This window comes from Mollisia scopiformis (genome assembly GCF_001500285.1).
Source record: "Mollisia scopiformis unplaced genomic scaffold LY89scaffold_29, whole genome shotgun sequence".
In the NCBI taxonomy this organism is placed as follows: domain Eukaryota; kingdom Fungi; phylum Ascomycota; class Leotiomycetes; order Helotiales; family Mollisiaceae; genus Mollisia; species Mollisia scopiformis.
The window spans coordinates 732,335-750,125 of record NW_017263609.1 but is presented as its reverse complement, the minus strand read 5'-3'; the positions used below and the strand labels follow the sequence as shown (position 1 = coordinate 750,125).

General features: G+C 47.1%; 8 protein-coding genes across 8 annotated transcripts; 6 read left to right on the top strand and 2 right to left on the bottom strand.

The window, feature by feature from the left end:
• Window positions 1-61: 61 nt before the first annotated feature.
• On the top strand, window positions 62-1,775 carry LY89DRAFT_741180 (cytochrome P450; the record flags this gene model as incomplete). Its single annotated transcript, XM_018220673.1, has 4 exons — window positions 62-314; window positions 361-902; window positions 952-1,288; window positions 1,336-1,775. The coding sequence occupies 4 exons, from the start codon at window positions 62-64 to the stop codon at window positions 1,773-1,775; spliced, it is 1,572 nt and encodes a 523-aa protein (XP_018063829.1).
• Window positions 1,776-2,354: 579 nt separating this feature from the next.
• LY89DRAFT_724452 (uncharacterized protein) lies at window positions 2,355-2,978 on the top strand. The gene is made up of 3 exons (XM_018218900.1): window positions 2,355-2,512; window positions 2,560-2,729; window positions 2,781-2,978. Exons 1-3 carry the CDS (start codon window positions 2,381-2,383, stop codon window positions 2,917-2,919), a joined length of 441 nt encoding a protein of 146 aa, XP_018063828.1. The 5' UTR covers window positions 2,355-2,380; the 3' UTR covers window positions 2,920-2,978.
• An 888-nt stretch (window positions 2,979-3,866) lies between these two features.
• On the top strand, window positions 3,867-5,377 carry LY89DRAFT_598140 (DUF1295-domain-containing protein; the record flags this gene model as incomplete). Its single annotated transcript, XM_018210022.1, has 3 exons — window positions 3,867-4,118; window positions 4,353-5,002; window positions 5,047-5,377. 3 exons carry the CDS (start codon window positions 3,867-3,869, stop codon window positions 5,375-5,377), a joined length of 1,233 nt encoding a protein of 410 aa, XP_018063827.1.
• A 410-nt stretch (window positions 5,378-5,787) lies between these two features.
• LY89DRAFT_657854 (WD40 repeat-like protein) lies at window positions 5,788-8,528 on the top strand. The gene is made up of 3 exons (XM_018212449.1): window positions 5,788-6,043; window positions 6,090-7,818; window positions 7,863-8,528. The coding sequence occupies exons 1-3, from the start codon at window positions 6,010-6,012 to the stop codon at window positions 8,086-8,088; spliced, it is 1,989 nt and encodes a 662-aa protein (XP_018063826.1). The 5' UTR covers window positions 5,788-6,009; the 3' UTR covers window positions 8,089-8,528.
• LY89DRAFT_288604 (uncharacterized protein) lies at window positions 8,150-8,548 on the bottom strand. The gene has a single exon (XM_018206504.1). The coding sequence runs from the start codon at window positions 8,424-8,426 to the stop codon at window positions 8,211-8,213; it is 216 nt and encodes a 71-aa protein (XP_018063825.1). The 5' UTR covers window positions 8,427-8,548; the 3' UTR covers window positions 8,150-8,210.
• Window positions 8,549-8,653: 105 nt separating this feature from the next.
• On the bottom strand, window positions 8,654-9,068 carry LY89DRAFT_741176 (uncharacterized protein; the record flags this gene model as incomplete). Its single annotated transcript, XM_018220672.1, has 2 exons — window positions 8,654-8,880; window positions 8,969-9,068. 2 exons carry the CDS (start codon window positions 9,066-9,068, stop codon window positions 8,654-8,656), a joined length of 327 nt encoding a protein of 108 aa, XP_018063824.1.
• A 2,856-nt stretch (window positions 9,069-11,924) lies between these two features.
• Window positions 11,925-12,979, top strand: LY89DRAFT_288524 (uncharacterized protein). Its single transcript, XM_018206503.1, has one exon. The coding sequence runs from the start codon at window positions 12,363-12,365 to the stop codon at window positions 12,927-12,929; it is 567 nt and encodes a 188-aa protein (XP_018063823.1). The 5' UTR covers window positions 11,925-12,362; the 3' UTR covers window positions 12,930-12,979.
• A 473-nt stretch (window positions 12,980-13,452) lies between these two features.
• LY89DRAFT_701455 (uncharacterized protein) lies at window positions 13,453-16,498 on the top strand (the record flags this gene model as incomplete). The annotated part of the gene is made up of 7 exons (XM_018217197.1): window positions 13,453-13,851; window positions 13,901-14,177; window positions 14,224-14,308; window positions 14,357-15,114; window positions 15,164-15,549; window positions 15,599-16,198; window positions 16,412-16,498. 7 exons carry the CDS (start codon window positions 13,453-13,455, stop codon window positions 16,496-16,498), a joined length of 2,592 nt encoding a protein of 863 aa, XP_018063822.1.
• Between the last annotated feature and the right edge of the window lie 1,293 nt (window positions 16,499-17,791).

Sequence of the window (17,791 nt, the reverse complement as noted above, 5' to 3'; positions counted from 1 at the left end):
CGACATACGGCACACCTTCCGTCAAGACAGATTCCGCCGTTCCGAACTCAATCTTCAGAAGATGGATTCAATCACCACTGCTTCGTCGCAGGTCAAGGGGTTTCTTGGGCTTTTCCTTGGTAGTCCTTTCAAGTTCGCGCTGACCTTGTTGGGGCTTCTTCTTTGGACCGCAATTCATCGTCTGTACTTCAGTTCGATCTCACACATTCCGGGTCCAAAGCTCGCTGCTATCACTCAGCTCTACGAGATTTACTATGATGTTTATCTCGGAGGCAAATTCACTTTGCATCTCGAGTCGTTGCACAAGCAATATGGTAGGTGTCGCTTCTTCCCTCCAGGACCTCCAGCTCACCATTGCAGGCCCTATTATCCGAATCAATCCGTGGGAAATTCATATCAATGATCCTCACTTCTACGATGAGATCTACACTACTGTACGCCCTTTCAACAAAGTCTTCGAACATATATCTTGGGTCAACCTCTTCACCGCGGGACTGGCTACTGTTCCACACTCACTTCACAAGATGCGTCGCTCAGCCATCAGTCCCTTGTTCTCGAAGCAACAGATCTATATTCTCCAATCAGAAATCCAAGATCGAGCTGCAAAGTTATGCAACCGATTCCTCTATGAATACAAGTCCACAGGAAAGGCAGTGTCGCTGGAAAGAGCTTTTGGTTGCTATGCCACGGATGTCGTGACACATTATACTTTTGCTCGAGAATACAAATACTTGGACTTCCCGGATTTCATTGCACCAACCCTCGAAACTGCTCGAATGTTCGCCGCACTGATTCATGTTATTCGCCTCTTCCCGGTCTTTCGAATTATATCACAGAATATGCCCAACCGTTTGGTAGCATTCATGGTTCCTGGACTTGGCCATTTCTTCGCTTTCCAAGATGTTAGTGACCCACTCTCGAAGAAAGCGATACTTACTGATACTGCTATAGGATATGTTTCGGCAAGTTACAGATATCATCTCCGGTAGAAATCAAGATCATGTGAATGTATCCCACAAAACCATCTTCCACGAAGTTCTCAGCTCGAATCTTCCTCCTCGAGAGAAGTTAGTCCCTAGACTAGCTGATGAAGGGATGGTCCTTGTACTTGCAGGATTCGAAACTACTCGGTCGGTCCTCACCAATACCTGCTTCTACATTCTCAATGATAAAGAGGTGTGCAGAAAGTTGAAGGCTGAATTGGCTGCTGCATGGCCCGATATCGAAAACCCACCAACACTACAGGAGCTCGAGCGACTTCCATATCTCACTGCTATCATCCAAGAAGGTAAGAATCGGCTCAAATCCTGTGATCTCATATACTGACTCATTTAGGATTGAGACTTAGCTTGGGCGTATCGTTTCGACTTCCCCGCACCTCGCCAACGCCTATTCAATACGGAAGCTACACGATTCCACCCGGAGCCATATTTTCAATGTGTCAATATTTCGTGGCCACTAATTCAACCATCTTCCCTTCTCCAAAAACATTTGACCCAACTCGCTGGCTCGCTGATCCTATCACTGGCGAAATGCCTCTTGCTCCCGATGGAAAGCTCCTTTCTCGATACCAAGTGTCTTTCTCTCGTGGAACAAGATCTTGCGTTGGAATGAATCTGGCATATGCTGAACTTCATATTTGCTTAGCAAATGTGTTTCGAAAGTGCGAACTGCAGCTGTTTGAGACGACAGTCAAGGACATCGAATTCAACCGCGACTACTTCCTCCCCCGTGCTCACCCGGATAGCAAAGGAGTTAGAGCATTGGTTGTTTGAGAGACCTTAAGATATTGATGTAATACTTGTTGGTTGGAGAGACAGCGTGATGCATCGCATGGTAACTTTGGTGGGTCGTACATTGGCTTTGGACAGAGCGAGACCGTTCTCAGATTTAGACTTGTTAGACTTCTTAGACGTCAACGGAGATCTCTGAACCTGTTTTTACCCCCGCAGCAAATGTGAAATCAGATTTCCCCACACTTTCTGCGTCAATGCAACTATGCTAATCCCAGTTTCGTTGTCTTAGAAGAGATTACTGAACAACAACTATCCTGACTCATAAGCGAGATTCGAGGTTCGGCTCCTCCGATGAAAACTGGTCCGAGATAGAAAGTCTGTGTCTGCTTTCAATCCGAATAATTCCTTGTAACAGGTCTCGGCAATGTGCGAGTAGTGTCAGATTACAATGCTTGGGATGTATGCCGGGGGGTAATGCTGCACGGAGTGATGTGAGCGGGGAGCGTAGTACCCGTGATCACTAAACAATAAATCCTGAAGCTCATATAATCATGAATACCCCACTTGAATGTGGTACGATTCGTCTTACGCGTTGAAAACTCTCTGTAACACCTCATCTTGCTTTTTCTCGACTATTTGAAAATATGCCTATCCTCCAGTTTTACATTAGTCCAAATCAGCTTTCACTCGAAGAGAAGCAGGAGTTGGCATCAACCTTAACGGCAAGATATGCCAGGTTGATGCCTGATTTCTTTGTCAATGTCATGTTCCATGAGGTGCGTTCATCCCCCTTCAATGTGAAAATTAAAGCTGATGAGACCAGTTACCACATGGCTCTTTTTTTGTCGGAGGCAAACCGACAGATGGCAAATTTGTCAGAGTTACAGCTGAGCATATTGCTGTAAATTGGAATAAAGATAGTAAAAGAGAGAAGGCATATCTTGATTGGTTGGGAGGTGTTTTGAAGGAGAGATTTGAGCCGAAGGGATGGACGTAAGTCTACATCCAATTCACGCATTGATTATGGGCTGACATGAGATTCAGGTGGGAGTTCAGTGTCACGGAAAGTGATAGAGATCTTTGGAGAGTACAGAGCATTGTTCCTCCTGCTGTTGGAAGTCAAGCAATGAAGACTTGGGTGGCTGCTGGGAAAGGAATTCCATGGGAGGCGGAGAAGTTATGATTGGACAAATTTACTTCACACAAGCAGCAACATACTTCAAATTATGCAGTTTCATAGACAAAGATTTAATCAAACCAACCAAAAATGGGAAGAATATCGTCTTGCATCAACTCAATAGTGTCAAAACTCCTCCCGAAGGTCTTCGGCCTCCTTTAAGAATGACCCCGCTCAGGGCTATCTTAGCTCGTGGGAATTCAGGTTGCGGACAATGAGACTGCCTCACGCATTGAACAGCTATCTGCAGAGACATTAAACAATTAAGCATTTAAGAGCTAAGCTTAAATAATTGTTCTAAAGAAAGATTCGGGAAATGTTTCATTGTCCCGTTGACTTTCGGACATCAGCAGAACTTCTAATGTCGGAGCTGAGATTGATGCGGAGAACAATTACATGAAAGACTCTGTTCGCTTAATATGATGTAAGATATTATCTTCGCTCGATACATAACTGTTGCCAAAAGGGTTGGGGGTGGTTCATGGTTTATTCTCAGGAAGCTCGACCACAACTGCGAATCCAAAATGATCTCCATGTAGTATCATGGGAATAACTTTACAGTATATGATTTGTGTTTCGGTCAATAAACATTAATAAATACTGTATGGTGTTTAAAATCAAAAGGTCCTAGTGGTCTCTCATGTCGTTTAGCACCTTTTCAAGAATGGGGCCAAGCCTTGCCTAACTCTACGGTGGAGCCTCATGATTCAACAGCTTAGAACAGTAAAATATTTCAAAGCGTACGCTTTTGCTTGTAAGGACCATATGATAGATATTGTATTGCATTTCCCGGAATGAAAGCTCCTATTCTCCACGATGCAGAAAACAATCCTGACTAAGAATGATGTCACCTTTTCGTCATGCGGAATCACGGGATGGGATGTTCCTGAATGAGGGGTAAAGCATGATCGAGCTTCAGCTCTGCTTCTGCATTCAATTGCAATTCATACAAGATGGCAGAACAAGATAAATACGGCTCGCATTTCAATTCAAACCCTACCAATCCAGTAAAGGATGGCTCGGGCTCACTCTTTAGTGGCCTGTTCCGTGGTTCTGGAGCTGAGCAGGACCGTCACGACTCCCATTTCGGTATTGGAGAAGACAATGTAAGAAATGCAGCTTCAAAGCTCGACACTTCGAAATTTGGCTCTGGAGCTGAACAAGACCGCCATGCCTCGCATTTCAGTCTGGGAGAAGACAATCCAGTGAGAGGTGCAGCATCAAGATGGAACGAAAACTTTGGTTCTGGTGCTGAACAGGACCGACATGGTTCGCACTTTGGACTTGGATCCGACAACCCCGTCAGCAATGCTGCTTCCAAGTTCAAACTCTCGAAATTTGGTAAAGGAACTTCAGGATCTGAACAAGATCGATATGGTACTCACTTCTCGTTGGTATGGTAACTCCTCACTTGCAGAGAACGCTGCTGATCAATGTAGGACCCAAACAACCCAATTGACCCATCCACCGTGGGTATCTTTCGATCAACTCTCCTCCCATCAATTGGTTTCCATTCTGGTCTTGCTGTCGTTGCATATGCTGCCTCTCGAGCTACGGATCGTGTTGAAGGAAAGGATTGGCTTTGGCCATCTGGACAGATTCTTAATGCATGGTGGGTTGCTGTCGGATATCGAGTCGTGAACGAGGGTATTTCGCCTGCTACAGCATATTCTCATCTGGCATACACTGAGAAACTTCTCCTCACTGGTGTAACTGCTTGGGGAGCTCGACTCTTCTATAAGATCGCATCACGAAGCTATACCAGAGAAGGGGACGATCCAAGGTACGAGGAAGCCAAAAAAGAGGAAGGCTTCTGGAACAAAGCTTTCTTCTCGCTCTTCTTACCCGAAGCCCTCTGTCAAGCTGTCATTTCTCTGCCGTTCACGCTTCCATTCCGTGCTATCGACGCCAGTGCCTTTGCATCTCCGTTGCATGTTCATCCTGAATATACGCATGGTCTTGCCGTAGCCATGTTCAGTACTGGATTCGCGATGGAAGTTCTTGCCGATATTCAACTAGCCGCTCAAAAGAAGGAGAAACCCGATGATCTGAATCGTGAAGGTGTCTGGAGCATTGTCAGACATCCAAAGTAAGTTGATCTTTTTCCATGTCGTCATTGCTGACAGACAATAGTTATCTTGGTGATGCCCTCGTCCATGCCTCCTTCCCTCTCCTTCTATGGTCTGCTGGTATCATGCATCCACTTGCACTTCTCGGTCCCGTTGCAAATTATGCTTTCCTTCGGTTTGCTGGTGGCGATGCCGAAAATGAGACATCTCAAGAACAACGTTATGTCAAGGAAAGCCAGAAGAAACATGGGCAACTTTTGGAGTATAAGCGCACAAAGAACAGCTTCTGGCCGAAGCCTGAGGAAATCAGTAATCCATGGACTTGGACTGTCATGGGTGCTGGTGTTGTTGGTTTAGTTCTCGAGAAGGGTGTCAGAAGTTATCTTCATCGTTGAATAATTTGGGAAGCCTTTTGGATTTAAAGTCTCTTCGTAATGGGTCGGTCTGTAACAATAGGTCAAAGAATGATATTATGACCAGCAATTATACTCAATGATGTCTGAATAGTGTCTGAAAGTCGACAAATGAAAGTCCTTCCAAACAAGTAGATCCCCATTGAGGGGAGTGCACTCCAGTCCATAAGTCGAGTATGCTTGTGAGTAACATTCTAGCAAAGGTGGGAGCACCTGGGGACCACAAGATACTGGTTTCTCGTCCTTTTGGTGATTAGTTGAGGCAGAGTGAAGAGAGTTGTGTCCGCACCCCCATTTTGAAGCAAAACCATTCACGTGATCAACGATGCGGCCGCACAGGGTCTTGGCATTCAATTGGCGTTGACTTCAGTTAGCAGTATCACTATTGTGATCTTGCTTCACCAGTTACAAGCCCATTGATTGTCTCTGTCCTACAATTGTCTGCCAAAAGATTGGCTACGCGAAAGCATTTCAAGCTCCTTCGGCAGCAAAACTTCCTGGCTTAGGAAAATATTCTTGTCGAAGGCGTCACGTATCCCCGCGCCAATATTTACAGTACGTGGGGCCGGCATCCTACGAATACAATGTGCATGTCAGTCTCATAAGCATTCAAGATGCCAGGCTTCTCTCTGGATGATGATGACCGAGGCATGTCTGACACCTCCAACAATAGAAGCATACCTAACTTCTCTAGGGTCTAACAATAGCTCGGACAATGAGCAGGATGAATTGATGGAAGATGCAGAAGATATCGAACCGGATCCAGACCAAGATGCAGATGCGGATGGTGATGGAGACGACGACGAGAATGACGAGGATAATGGAGATGAGGATCAAGACGGAGGAGACGACGAGGATGATGGCCCCGAACCTTCAAATCGAACTCGAAGACCTAGCCTTCCTACAACCAATACAAGTTCAGACGATACTCCTATAATGAGTCAAGTCAATGGCGCTGGGCCTACATCACATCCTAGACCAGTTGTTACTCGAACATCTGCCTCTCCTCGACAACCATCCGCACCTCTGCCTTCCCCCAAGATGCGATACGAAGTAAGGCCTGAAGCCCTTACTGCGTCCGAATATGATATTGTACCTACAATGGCAGCCCCGCAGAGTACCTCTATAAATGCAATCACAGCCACTCCAGATATGAGATATTGGTTCACTGGAGGATCAGATTGCTACATAAGGAAATACGATGGAGTTGCAACAGTCAATGGGAAGACACTTTTGACTGTAGCTCAACGACATCCCTTCGTGGATAGTGTGGTCAAAGCTGGTGTTCTGATGAGCTATTGGGATAATGAGGAACCGAATTCGAAGGTTCAGGGCGAAGATCCACCACTTTCACCAGTTTATTCGTTAGCTGTACAATCGCAGGCGTTGTGGATGCTCTCTGGACTGGAATCAGGATGCATCAACCTATACTCCGTACGACACGATGAAGGGAAGCGAATAAACTTCTTGCACAAGCATAAGTCTGCGGTCTCAGTTCTCACGTTGGCCCAGGACGAGAAGTCTGTTTTGTCTGGAAGTTGGGATAAGAATGTGTTTGATTGGGATCTCAATACTGGACAAATCAAGAGATCATTTGAAGGAAGTGGAAGTCAAATATCTGCGATTGAGATACGGCCAGCTTCGAGTTTACCAGTGCCAGAAGAATCGGGAGACCCAGTACCGATGAATGGGACATTTTCAAGTAATAACGATAGTAAACCCCTTCTGAACGGGCTATCGAATGGAAATCATACCAATGGAGAAGAAGGCAATGAAGATGCTCCAGGATCTCCCACGGACTCTTTATTTGGAGGAGGAAGTGACAACAATTCTTTGTTTGGAGAGACTGCTGGAGATGGTGCACCTTCTGGGGGTGTATTTGGCGACGATGATGATGAGTTCTCGAAAGCCATTGAGTCAAGTCTCGACAATCAAGACCATATTGATGCGCAGGGAGACCTCACTATGGGAGATGCCCCAGCAGACAACGAATCAGCTCCAGCTGTGCAACAACCAGAAAGCCAGATGAATGGCACAAAGGCTGAACCTTCTACACAATCCAATGGATCTACCCAAAAAGCTCCAGAAACGACAACTATTGTTGCTGAAACACAAGACGCTGTTGCAACCTCTGATTCTACCTTTCTAGCAGCTTCGATCGACGGTACTCTTCAGATCTGGGATAGACGGCAGCCGAATCCTGTTGCGAGAATACCTACAAGGACCGGTGTGCCTCCATGGTGCATGGCTGCATGTTGGTCTCCAGATGGCAACTTCATTTATGCTGGGCGAAGAAATGGAACGGTTGAAGAATTTAGTTTACATAAAGGTTTGAAGAACGCAGAGAGGACTTTCAAATTTCCTCAAGGTAGTGGTGCTGTTAGTGCTCTTCGGGCAATGCCCAATGGGCGGCATTTGATATGGTAAGTGGTCTTTCTTTCTCGAACTCAAAGCTAATGAATTGCAGTGCTTCACATGATATTCTTCGTCTCTATGATCTCAAGGCCCCTCAAACGAACAAGCATTCAACTGTACCATTCCTCATTGTTCCTGGTCCGCCGAGAGCAGGAGTCATCAGCGCTTTGCATGTTGATCCGACTTGCAAATACATGCTTTCTGCAGCTGGAAATCGAGGATGGGAGGGAAGCACGACCGAAGTACTTATTGGATACGAGATTGGAGTTTCGCCTTGAGAGATGATCACGAATCACAGCAAAAATGAAGGCTGGCATCAATATCCATCGCGCAACGACTCTCATACCTTTTACCCCGCTCGTCGGTGGTCTGTAGAACAAACTCTACAATGAAGGAACAATCAACGAGCCGAGCGATCCTGGGGCATCCGAATAGCACTCTTCTGGTGCAAATGCGTCTGAGCGACATGTCGGTACGTAGCGAGCTGGACGGCAGAGCTCTTGTGAATGTACAGCTGCAAAATCAGACCACACAGCCAATACAGAGGAGTTTGACTGCCACCCGGTGGAGCAGCGTGTACGCGTTGTAGGATAAAGTGGAAAATGGCGATGGGCATAGCATCCAGCTATATGATTTTGGAGTTGAAGGTGCAAGGTTCTGGATAGCCAATGTCACTTGTCTGACGAACGTACGGTCTATCATATCTATTTCCAATCTCAATGTAATGTGATCCCCGTGAAAAAAGCATGTTATCGTCTCCGTGCCATGGCTCTCTTTCCTTCCCCCGATCCTTGTCTCTCTTCACCCCCTTCCTCCCTTGATCCATCTCTCCACATCAATCCCCTATAACCCCAAAGTCCCATTACTACTGACACCCAACCCCAGTGCGCAACTATCATATCCATCCTGACCACTCGCATCACAGATCAAACAAGTATCCTCGACCTCCGCATTTCCGAATCGTGCTGAGCAGTAGTAGAGGACATTCCCTGAGCAGTCACCCGAGAGGGAGACGCCGGAGGAGGTACGTGAACCACAGGAGGAGCCTGTTATAGTGCCGCAGTAGCATCCTGGGAAGGTTAATTATCTGGTGCTGAACAGACAGAAAATAGAAAGGTATGGATGTGCTCTCAATGTTGACCTTGTGGAATGACGTACCAGTATTTTGACGTGCAGCGAGAGCTTCGGGTGGCGAGATGGGAGAAGCAAGAAGAGAGGCCAGAAAGGTAGCAAGGACGAGGAGAGGTAATTTGAACATGGTGACGGTTTCAGTGATTAGATAAAGTCTCAATTCGCGAGTTCATAGGAATACTAAGAGGAGGAATGTTCCAAAAAGGTGGCCATCTCGATCCATATATCCGCTCCACTCTAGCTCAACTATTATCTTGTATCAACTGTCCCCATCTCAAAAGCTCGGATGAGAGTCCGTTGTGGATACTAACTTGTGACGATGCATGATCTACAGAGCTAGACCCCGGATTTCCTTTGCAAGTCCCGAGGCGAACTACCTCGGAAGCTCCACTTTAAATTGGGGCACTCATGTGAGAAGAGATAATTTGGAAATCAAGTTGTTACTGGGGTGCTACGATATATGTGTGAATCCTACCAAGGTTTGTCGTTCAATACGTTCAAATTCTGTTCGTCACATTCATCACTTTGCAACAGAATTAGGAGTGTTGGAATTTTCAAGCACAAAAACAGCTTACCGAGAGGCTGGACGTGCAAATTTATTCTAGACTATAAATTATGTTCTGTGAAGAACTTCAAAGTGGAAGCGCTGCGGGTATTTTGAATAGTTCTTAACAATGTTTACATTTATGGAGGTAAGATCTTACTTTGTCGTTGATCGAAAGGGGAAGAATTAGCCGAATTAGCCGAGCCCCTGAAATCCATATTTGTATTATGTTGGCCACTTCACAGAGAGATTATGGAAAATAATCAGACAGAAAATTCTAAAGACCACAATATCCCCTTACAATTTTAAGAAAGGGTCCAAATGCATCTGCACTTGTATGTAAGCCGATGCCGGAATACACTAAGGATCACTGGCTGTAGAAGGACCAGTCTTTGAGATAGTAGTACTTTTACTTTTGACAAGACATGTCCTTCAAAGGATCAAGAGTGAAAAGAAGATATCTATGGCGTATTATCTTCCGGTTTAATGCATTTAACAAGTTTGAAAAACAAATCTTTGACACTGTTTGAGTATTTGGTTCCAGTCCATGTTGGTAGCATAGCTCACTGGAATTGCAAGATGATTGGCAAGAAAACTAGCAGCTTGGTGTTGACTTACAGGATAAATTTTTATTAAGAACTCATTTTCTAATGACTCTACACTATCTCTCTTTTACCAAAGCGACGAAGACTTACACCTCTACCGTCCTCCTCCTCATAGAGTACTTTCTCCAATCACTGCTTCAATACGTTACAAAACACTTTACTGTCAATGTTACCCGCAAGCTAGCACTCGAAATCCGTTTGCCTGAATTCAGAACTTTAGAAATCATACAGACTTTGAGGTTCGAGCCTAAGACACCTTTCTAAAAACAAACCACCTGTGGCGTCCTGCCACGATTATGAACAGCAGCCGAACTCATCTAAAGTCTACGTAGAAAGGAATCCATATGCAGCGCGATTGTACAAATATCAAAGGACAGCCAAAATCCAATCGGGAGAAAGGAACTTAAACCGTTCGGACTTTTGTTTTCCCATGAACCTCTAAGCACCCGCCAGATATTAAGTAATTCTTCTTATCCTCATCTTCCTCCAATGACTCCGATTCAATCCATTTGCTGGATGTTTGGGGGCGGGCTTTACCTGAAGATACCAAGAGTATGCCCCCAATCAGGATTAGACAATCTCTTGTGACATAGGAATTCATTATCCAGATTGCCGTCACGACTATAGTCAGGTGAGCTTCAAGCCCATTGTCAGCCACAGCAGCTTGTATATTAGCTTTCAGCACTTCAGGTCGACATCCGAATCACCAGCGGCTTCTTCTTGTCCGTCTCGAGAGACTTACTTGTGCTCTCGCATTGCTCCCAGAAGCGGGCGGACGTCGAAATATCTTTGAGCATGATAGGGAAAACGACGTTTTAACAAGGCCAAACAAAAGAGAGGCCTGCCATGTTGGCGCTTCATTCCGCGATTTTGTCCACTGTTCACATGAGTGCAATGTAGAAAGCGTGTAGACCCACCACCTTGTCTTAATCTCAGGTAAATCGCAAAGAGCCAAAGTGACTTTTCCTTCTCCAAGGTCTCATTCAATCAGACCTTGCTGCAAAGTCTACGACGCAGCCTCCAAGACCTCCTCTGAGACTTGCCTTGCAGCCTTACTTCATTGATAGTCCATTCGCGCCAAGGCTGCGGGCCCTTGAAGTCCAGGTCTGATGTTTGTTGCCGCGACTTTCACAACACTGGTGCTGGACTACAAGCAATACCTTCTCTTTCGAGGAGGCTACACCTCACATAAGCTGGGCAAGTGAGCAGTACGGCTCGATCGATGAAGCAAACCAGGGACGGGAAAGAACTGGTACTGCTGCACAGAATCCCGAACTTTTACACAATCCTAGTCGACAACGATACCGGAAGCAGCAGTAACTAGTCCTATGGAGACAAAAAGTGGCACTGTATTGTGAACAGCTGCTAGGTATACCAATTTCGCTCCATCTCTCCATCTCTCTATATCTCTCCTTGATCAGAAGAGATACAACTAATGGCTATCTCAACGACAGGATGACCACACAAACGAAGCTGATTACGAGGAGAATACTGGTTGGTGGAAGATCTGGTTATCAGGGCGCTGGATTCGTAGCCAATATCACCCTTAATTTTTCTTGACAAGTCTTTCCGCAAGTCTAAGATTAACAGGACATCTCCATCGGGTAAGTTCCCAACCTTGGCAGGGCTTTGGTGCTGACTTGGCTGCAGCCCAAGCAATGTCAAGATAGACTGCTTCAGATGCTTGGATTACAAATCATACAGAAATGGTGGAATAAGACCATGATCCACAGTGTAGCTTAGCTTGATGGCTCGTGTGAATCGGCGGAGGAGATACACAGTACAATACCCAGGCATACTCTTTTACGCAAGGACTTCTCTCCTCCACTGTGGTCCTTCTGGCGCAGCGTCGACAGTAGATGGAGGAAGAAAGTTGGAAGTGGGAGGAGGGGCTTTCTTATACCCGAGGGTGCCAGAGGATCACCATGGTAGAACTCCAATCGGTGGCTGACCTGAAGTGACGACGTTGTCAATGGGCCCGCGGGAGCTGTATTTGGCCTCGCTGACCATTAGGGGGCTACTGGGAGGAACATGGAGTGTTCTGTGACACCTTCCAACCTTTTGTGGTGATCTTTGGGCCTGGTGGATACACAGCAGCCACAAGCACCCTCGAATGGCTGGTAATCTGATCAGATACACTCAATCTTCAAGCCAGACGAAGATAGAAGATTCTCAGATGGCTATTTTGTAGAATTGTAGAATTGTAGAAGACAGACTGAATAGCAACTTCACAGTTTGCTTCCGTGACTCTCTAGGTCTGCTCGAATCCTCAATGAAGAAGCTGCATCATGTTCTGCTACTTGTTCATGGCGTGCAGAACAGCAAAAGATCCGAAATAAGATACCCGAAGATAGCAATTGTCCTGTATCAAACAGCCCATCTTTGTGAGTTAATTTGCTTGCCAAACTCCTCTCCACCATATCCAAACCCAATCCAAGACTCAAACATCCCCATAAAGTATCTCAATCACACCAAAGCCTTGCAGGGTTGGGTCGGCCAATCACGCGAAGGGGTGGTGTTTGCTGCCATTTCCAGCGCTAAGCCTGGCTGCCTTCCTCCCTCGGATTTTTTTCTTCCACCCACAACACAACTCCTACCTCGCAACCGCAACTTCTTTGTAGCAACATTCTTTGAATACAACAAACACAAATCGGATCCCTGCTTCTGTAATTCAATTCAAAGGTACGTTCTCACACTCAGAGCTTGCTTCCCAGAGCGATTCCTACGGCGCTCCGAGTTGAGCAATCTTGAACGCAAAGGCAACCTCCACCTCCACCTTCGTGCAACAGACTCCTTCACACAGCTCAAGGCTTTCCCCTCACACACTGACACGTACTGACACGTTCTCTTGAAATAGATCTGCTCGTCTGAGCTTCGCGAGCACGTTGACTGTCTACATCATCCTGTACTCTTCCCATCCTTGCCCTCACACAATTGGGTCAATAACAATCGCGGCGACGCACGAGAGTGATCAGGTAAGATTCGATCCACTCCCTCAACATCAATGAGCATGGATTGCGTTCCATCAATCTTGTTTCAACTCCTTGGCACCCATTTCCCATCACCAGCCTCATCGAATTCAACATCAGCGCCTCCACAACCACAAAGGCGTTTGGGATCATTGTCACTGACACTCCACAGGCTCTTGATCTCCCAAGCCGATCTTCGCACTGGTTGTCGTGCGAGATTTGTTCGTTGTTGAGTTGATACAAAGTAAGTCAATTCCAATGTCTTCGATCTTCGAGGCAGCTTCCTCGGCGTGTTCCTTCACTCGCTCCTTCTCGTCAAGCATCATCAACACCCTACTTTCGTTGGTACCATCTTTGGAGGTCACCAGCTAACATTGAAGCTAGATCGTCGCAATGACTTCGAAGGTTTCAGGTGTTAGCGTGGAAGAAACCACTGCGGCCAGAGTCATCCTTGAGAGACATGTTCGCGGAGCCTGGCGCACCGACGAGGTCGCTGAGCACGACGGATGGCTTATCCTCCCAGAGATTCCCTCTAGCAAGGAGATCAACCCCCCAGGAGATGACAAGCCCGAGCCGGAAGAGCAATGGAATGACTATCAGTTCGATCCCGTCTATGACCCGCAACTTCCTACCAACATCGTTGACGGTCCTTGGGACTCCAGAAGCGAATATCTCAAGGCACATTTTGAAATTCTCCGAGAAGACGCCATTGCCCCGTTGAGGAACGCAGTTAAGGCTTTCAAGGAGAATCCAGAAATGTTTGATGATGCTAGTATCAGAGTTTATACCCACGTAATTATCTGTCCCCAGTTCTATAAAGTGTCTTGCTAATCAGTACCAGGTATATCCCACTGGTATTTTGCTGACTCGTAATGGACCAGCCACCCGAGTGGAATTCTCTACCGAGCGCGCTGCAAAGCAAATCCGCTGGGAGCAGTCTACGCGATTGATGCAAGGCAGCATGGTTGCATTGTCTCCAAGCAGCGATAATTTTAAGACAATCTGTAAGGTTGCCATCGTCGCAGCTCGACCCATCTTTGGCGGCTTGGATCAAAATCCTCCGACTATTGATCTTTTCTGGGGAGAGTTCAACGAAGCACACATTGACTGCTGTGAAGGTATTCGAAATGGTCCCCAAAGTGAGCAATTGCTAATTATTTGTAGAATGGACGATGGTTGAAGCTTGCGAAGGTTTCTTCGAAGCATCTCGCCACATGTTGGCCGGACTTCAACTTGGAAAGACGGAAGGGTATGCCTCCACCCAAATACCACTCAGAGACTCTGCTGACTGATACAGGATCCCATTATCAACCACCGTTGTCAAGCTTACATCCAAGAGCCAGGCTCCCGCTTATGTCAAGGAAAACCCTTTCTTCGATCTCACACGGCTTGAACCACCTAGGAAGGAAGGCTTTGAGAATACTCTGGTAGACACCGACGATACCTTTGACCTTAGCAATGTCGATGTTCTCCAGAACTTCCCAAGCTATGTCAACAATGGGATGGATACCTCGCAGCTTCTAGCTTGTAAGGCTCTGTTGACGCAACCCGTTTCGATTATCCAAGGTCCTCCAGGTACTGGAAAGACTTTTGTGTCAATCGCTGCTCTCAAGGTCCTCGTTGCGAATCTAAAGCCAAGCGACCCTCCAATCATCGTCTCGGCCCAGACGAATCATGCACTCGACCAATTACTCAACCATATCATGAAATTCGAGCCGAATCTTGTGCGACTTGGTGGCCGTTCTGCCAAGGATAATACAGAAATTAGGAAGAGAACCTTGTACGAGCTAAGAGAGGCAAACCGCGATGTTCAAGACGCTCGTCAAGGGCTCCGTATCGCACATACAACCTATGTGAACCTCTGCAACGAGATCGAGGCAATCGTTCATCCGTTGAAGAATGGCGAGATCATGACTGCCCAGATCTTAGTTGAACATGGTATCTTGAGCGAGGCCCAACGCTCCTCCCTGAACAGCACAGGATGGGGAGACGATGAGGATGAGGAAGGCAGATATGGTGGTGTCGCAGAGCATATTGATGTCGATCTTCGCGAGTGTAAGTCAATGGTTGCATGATGGTGTCGAGATTGCTAACATGTCTCTAGGGCTGGGCGACGACCAAATTATCCCCGTGCCCAGAGCTCCTAATAAGCATCTCGGTGTTCTTGAAGAAGAAGTAGATCTTGAAGTCGAGCAATACCAAAATCTGCAGGAAAACATTGCTGCATTGCAAGATGATGCCGACGAGGGTCTACAAGGTGTTTGGATCCCGTTTGGGAGAAAGGAGACGGGATTGGCTGCAACAGGAATTTCAGCATCTAGAATCTCCGCAGACGTGCGAGCACTCAAGGATCTCAACCTTGTTCAACCCAACGAACGTGGTAGATGGTATCGTGGTTTCGAACTCTTATTGATTCGATCAATCCAAAGCAAGCTGCGAAAGTCTTTGGTAAAGTACAAGTTGGCAGTTCAAGAATATCAAGTGGCCAAGGTAAGTTTTCCCAGACCCAACCTAATTGCCGAAGGTTAACAAGAGCCAGTCTATTTGCAACCTAAAAATCATTCGATATCTTGGCATTAAAGTCATCGGATGTACGACCACAGGTCTCGCAAAGTATCGAGCCCTGCTTTCCGCACTTCGATCCCGTACACTGCTCATTGAGGAGGCTGCGGAGACGTTAGAGGCTGCGATTGCGGCCGGTCTGATCAAGGGACTACAACAGCTGGCCCTTGTCGGAGATCATAAGCAACTGCAGGCCACCTGCAACGTCAAGGCACTTGAAGAAGAGCCATATAATATGAAGATCAGTCTCTTCGAGAGACTGATCAACAATTCGATCCCCTACGTAATGCTGAACAAGCAGCGTCGAATGGTCCCCGAAATTAGAAAGCTCTTAACTCTCGAGCCGGAGCCTTTTTATCGAGGTTTGACCGATCACCCATCTGTGCTCGACAGAGTCGTCGATCGTCCGCATGTGCCAGGAATGGAGAAGGATCTGTATTTCATCCAACACGAGTTTCCGGAGACCGTGAATCAAGATGGCAGTCGACTTAATTACGACGAATCCGAGATGATTGTCGGATTCATCAATTACCTTGTCCTTAATGGCACAGACCCAGATAAGATTACAGTCCTGACGGTAAGAATGTCCCTATCTGAGGCACATTGGTACAAACTAACAGTCTGGAGTTCTACAACGGCCAACGAAAGCAAATATTGAAGGATATTCGCAGACACGACACATTGAGATCTGCCAAAGTCATCAAGGTCTTCACCGTAGACTCTTATCAGGGAGAGGAGAATGATATCATCCTCCTGTCTCTTGTTCGCAGCAACAGACACTTCCGTGTAGGCTTCCTGGACAATCAAAATCGAGTTGTGGTTGCCCTTTCGAGAGCTCGCCGTGGTCTCTACATGTTCGGAAATGCGATCACATTGACAACTTCAGAGACGACCGAGGACCATATCGGCCGAGACTCCTTGTGGGCTCCGATTATCAAGTCTCTGGAGGACGAAGGCTTCCTCGACATGAATAAGGGTTTACCCCTTGTTTGTCAAAACCACAAGGCCAAGACAAATATCTTCGAACCTTGCGAATGGCATGGGCTTGCTGGTGGATGTAAAAAGAAGTGCGGAGGCCAGCTGCTGTGTGGACATGTTTGCACTTATACTTGTCACCCTTTTGACCACGCCCAAGTAATTTGCAAGCATGCTTGCGAACGAAAGTTGCAGTGCGGCCACAATTGCTCAACAGAGTGTGGAGAGGAGTGCAAGTGCGAGGCATGTGCTCTTGAGGTTGGCGAACTACTCCCAGGTATTCGGGATATTGGTCTTGGCATGGACGTTGACGTTGTCTTGGGTGTCCCAGAGTCAACCTCTTCAGTTCCTCCCAGTATTCCAGAGGCAAATCCACCAGACCAACCAAGCCCGGAACCTCTGACCGCTGCTGTTCCTGAAACTCCGGCCACTGTCATCCGTCCTGGAGCTTCTAACACTCGTGGTCGGGGCTTTGCTCGTGGAATGGCTCAGTCGACTCGCATGCCTTCTTCCATCCATTCCAATACTCCGGATGTAGGTGCACCAAGAGTATCTCAGCCATCGAGGGGTTTTCCTCAATCCAGAGGTTCTCGCGGTCGAGGCCGTGGACGTGGTCTTGTACGGGGAGATCAGTCATCTCGCGGTGGCTCTCAATCCCATTCCAGAATTCCAGCTGCAAGCGGACCAAACGCGAGAGCTGGCGGTCGTGGCCTTACCAGTCGACAGGAGCGATCAGCTCATATTGCCAGACTTGTTCTCGACGATGGATACTCTATGACCTCATTTGGGCCTTCGCCACCGAGTGCTCCTCCGAATCCAAGTGCCGCTTCGTCTGGACCTTCTCTGAGCGCATCTCTAAACCCGAACGCAAATTCCTTTCAACCCTCTCCGAAGAAGGCAGCTCTCAACCCCGATGCAGCCGCTTTCCACCCGCCTGCAAATCGTGGCAACTCCAACAGAGCCAGAGGTTATATCCAACGATACCAGCCCGGTGTTGCTCGTCAATTTCGCCCAATCACCAACACTCGAAATGCACCCACGGCCCCCACTGTACCGAGAGGAGCTTCTGGCAGAGTCACGGGTGGACCTGGCGACGCTTGGCAGAGCTTCAATGCTCGGGAATCCGATGCCCAATTGGCGAATGCAGCTCGAGCAACTAACACTGAAGTGCCAAACGTTGAAACAACTATCAAGG

What these genes read in the sequence shown, in the direction of transcription:
- LY89DRAFT_288604 (XM_018206504.1), bottom strand. Translation starts at nt 8,426, where the DNA reads ATGCCCATCGCCATTTTCCACTTTATCCTACAACGCGTACACGCTGCT.
- LY89DRAFT_288524 (XM_018206503.1), top strand. Translation starts at nt 12,363, where the DNA reads ATGAAGAAGCTGCATCATGTTCTGCTACTTGTTCATGGCGTGCAGAAC.
- LY89DRAFT_657854 (XM_018212449.1), top strand. Translation starts at nt 6,010, where the DNA reads ATGCCAGGCTTCTCTCTGGATGATGATGACCGAG. An exon ending in TCTGGATGATGATGACCGAG is followed by an intron (nt 6,044 to 6,089) that starts GCATGTCTGACA and finishes TAACTTCTCTAG; the next exon opens with GGTCTAACAATAGCTCGGAC. An exon ending in AATGGGCGGCATTTGATATG is followed by an intron (nt 7,819 to 7,862) that starts GTAAGTGGTCTT and finishes AATGAATTGCAG; the next exon opens with TGCTTCACATGATATTCTTC.
- LY89DRAFT_724452 (XM_018218900.1), top strand. Translation starts at nt 2,381, where the DNA reads ATGCCTATCCTCCAGTTTTACATTAGTCCAAATCAGCTTTCACTCGAA. An exon ending in TCAATGTCATGTTCCATGAG is followed by an intron (nt 2,513 to 2,559) that starts GTGCGTTCATCC and finishes TGATGAGACCAG; the next exon opens with TTACCACATGGCTCTTTTTT. An exon ending in TTTGAGCCGAAGGGATGGAC is followed by an intron (nt 2,730 to 2,780) that starts GTAAGTCTACAT and finishes CATGAGATTCAG; the next exon opens with GTGGGAGTTCAGTGTCACGG.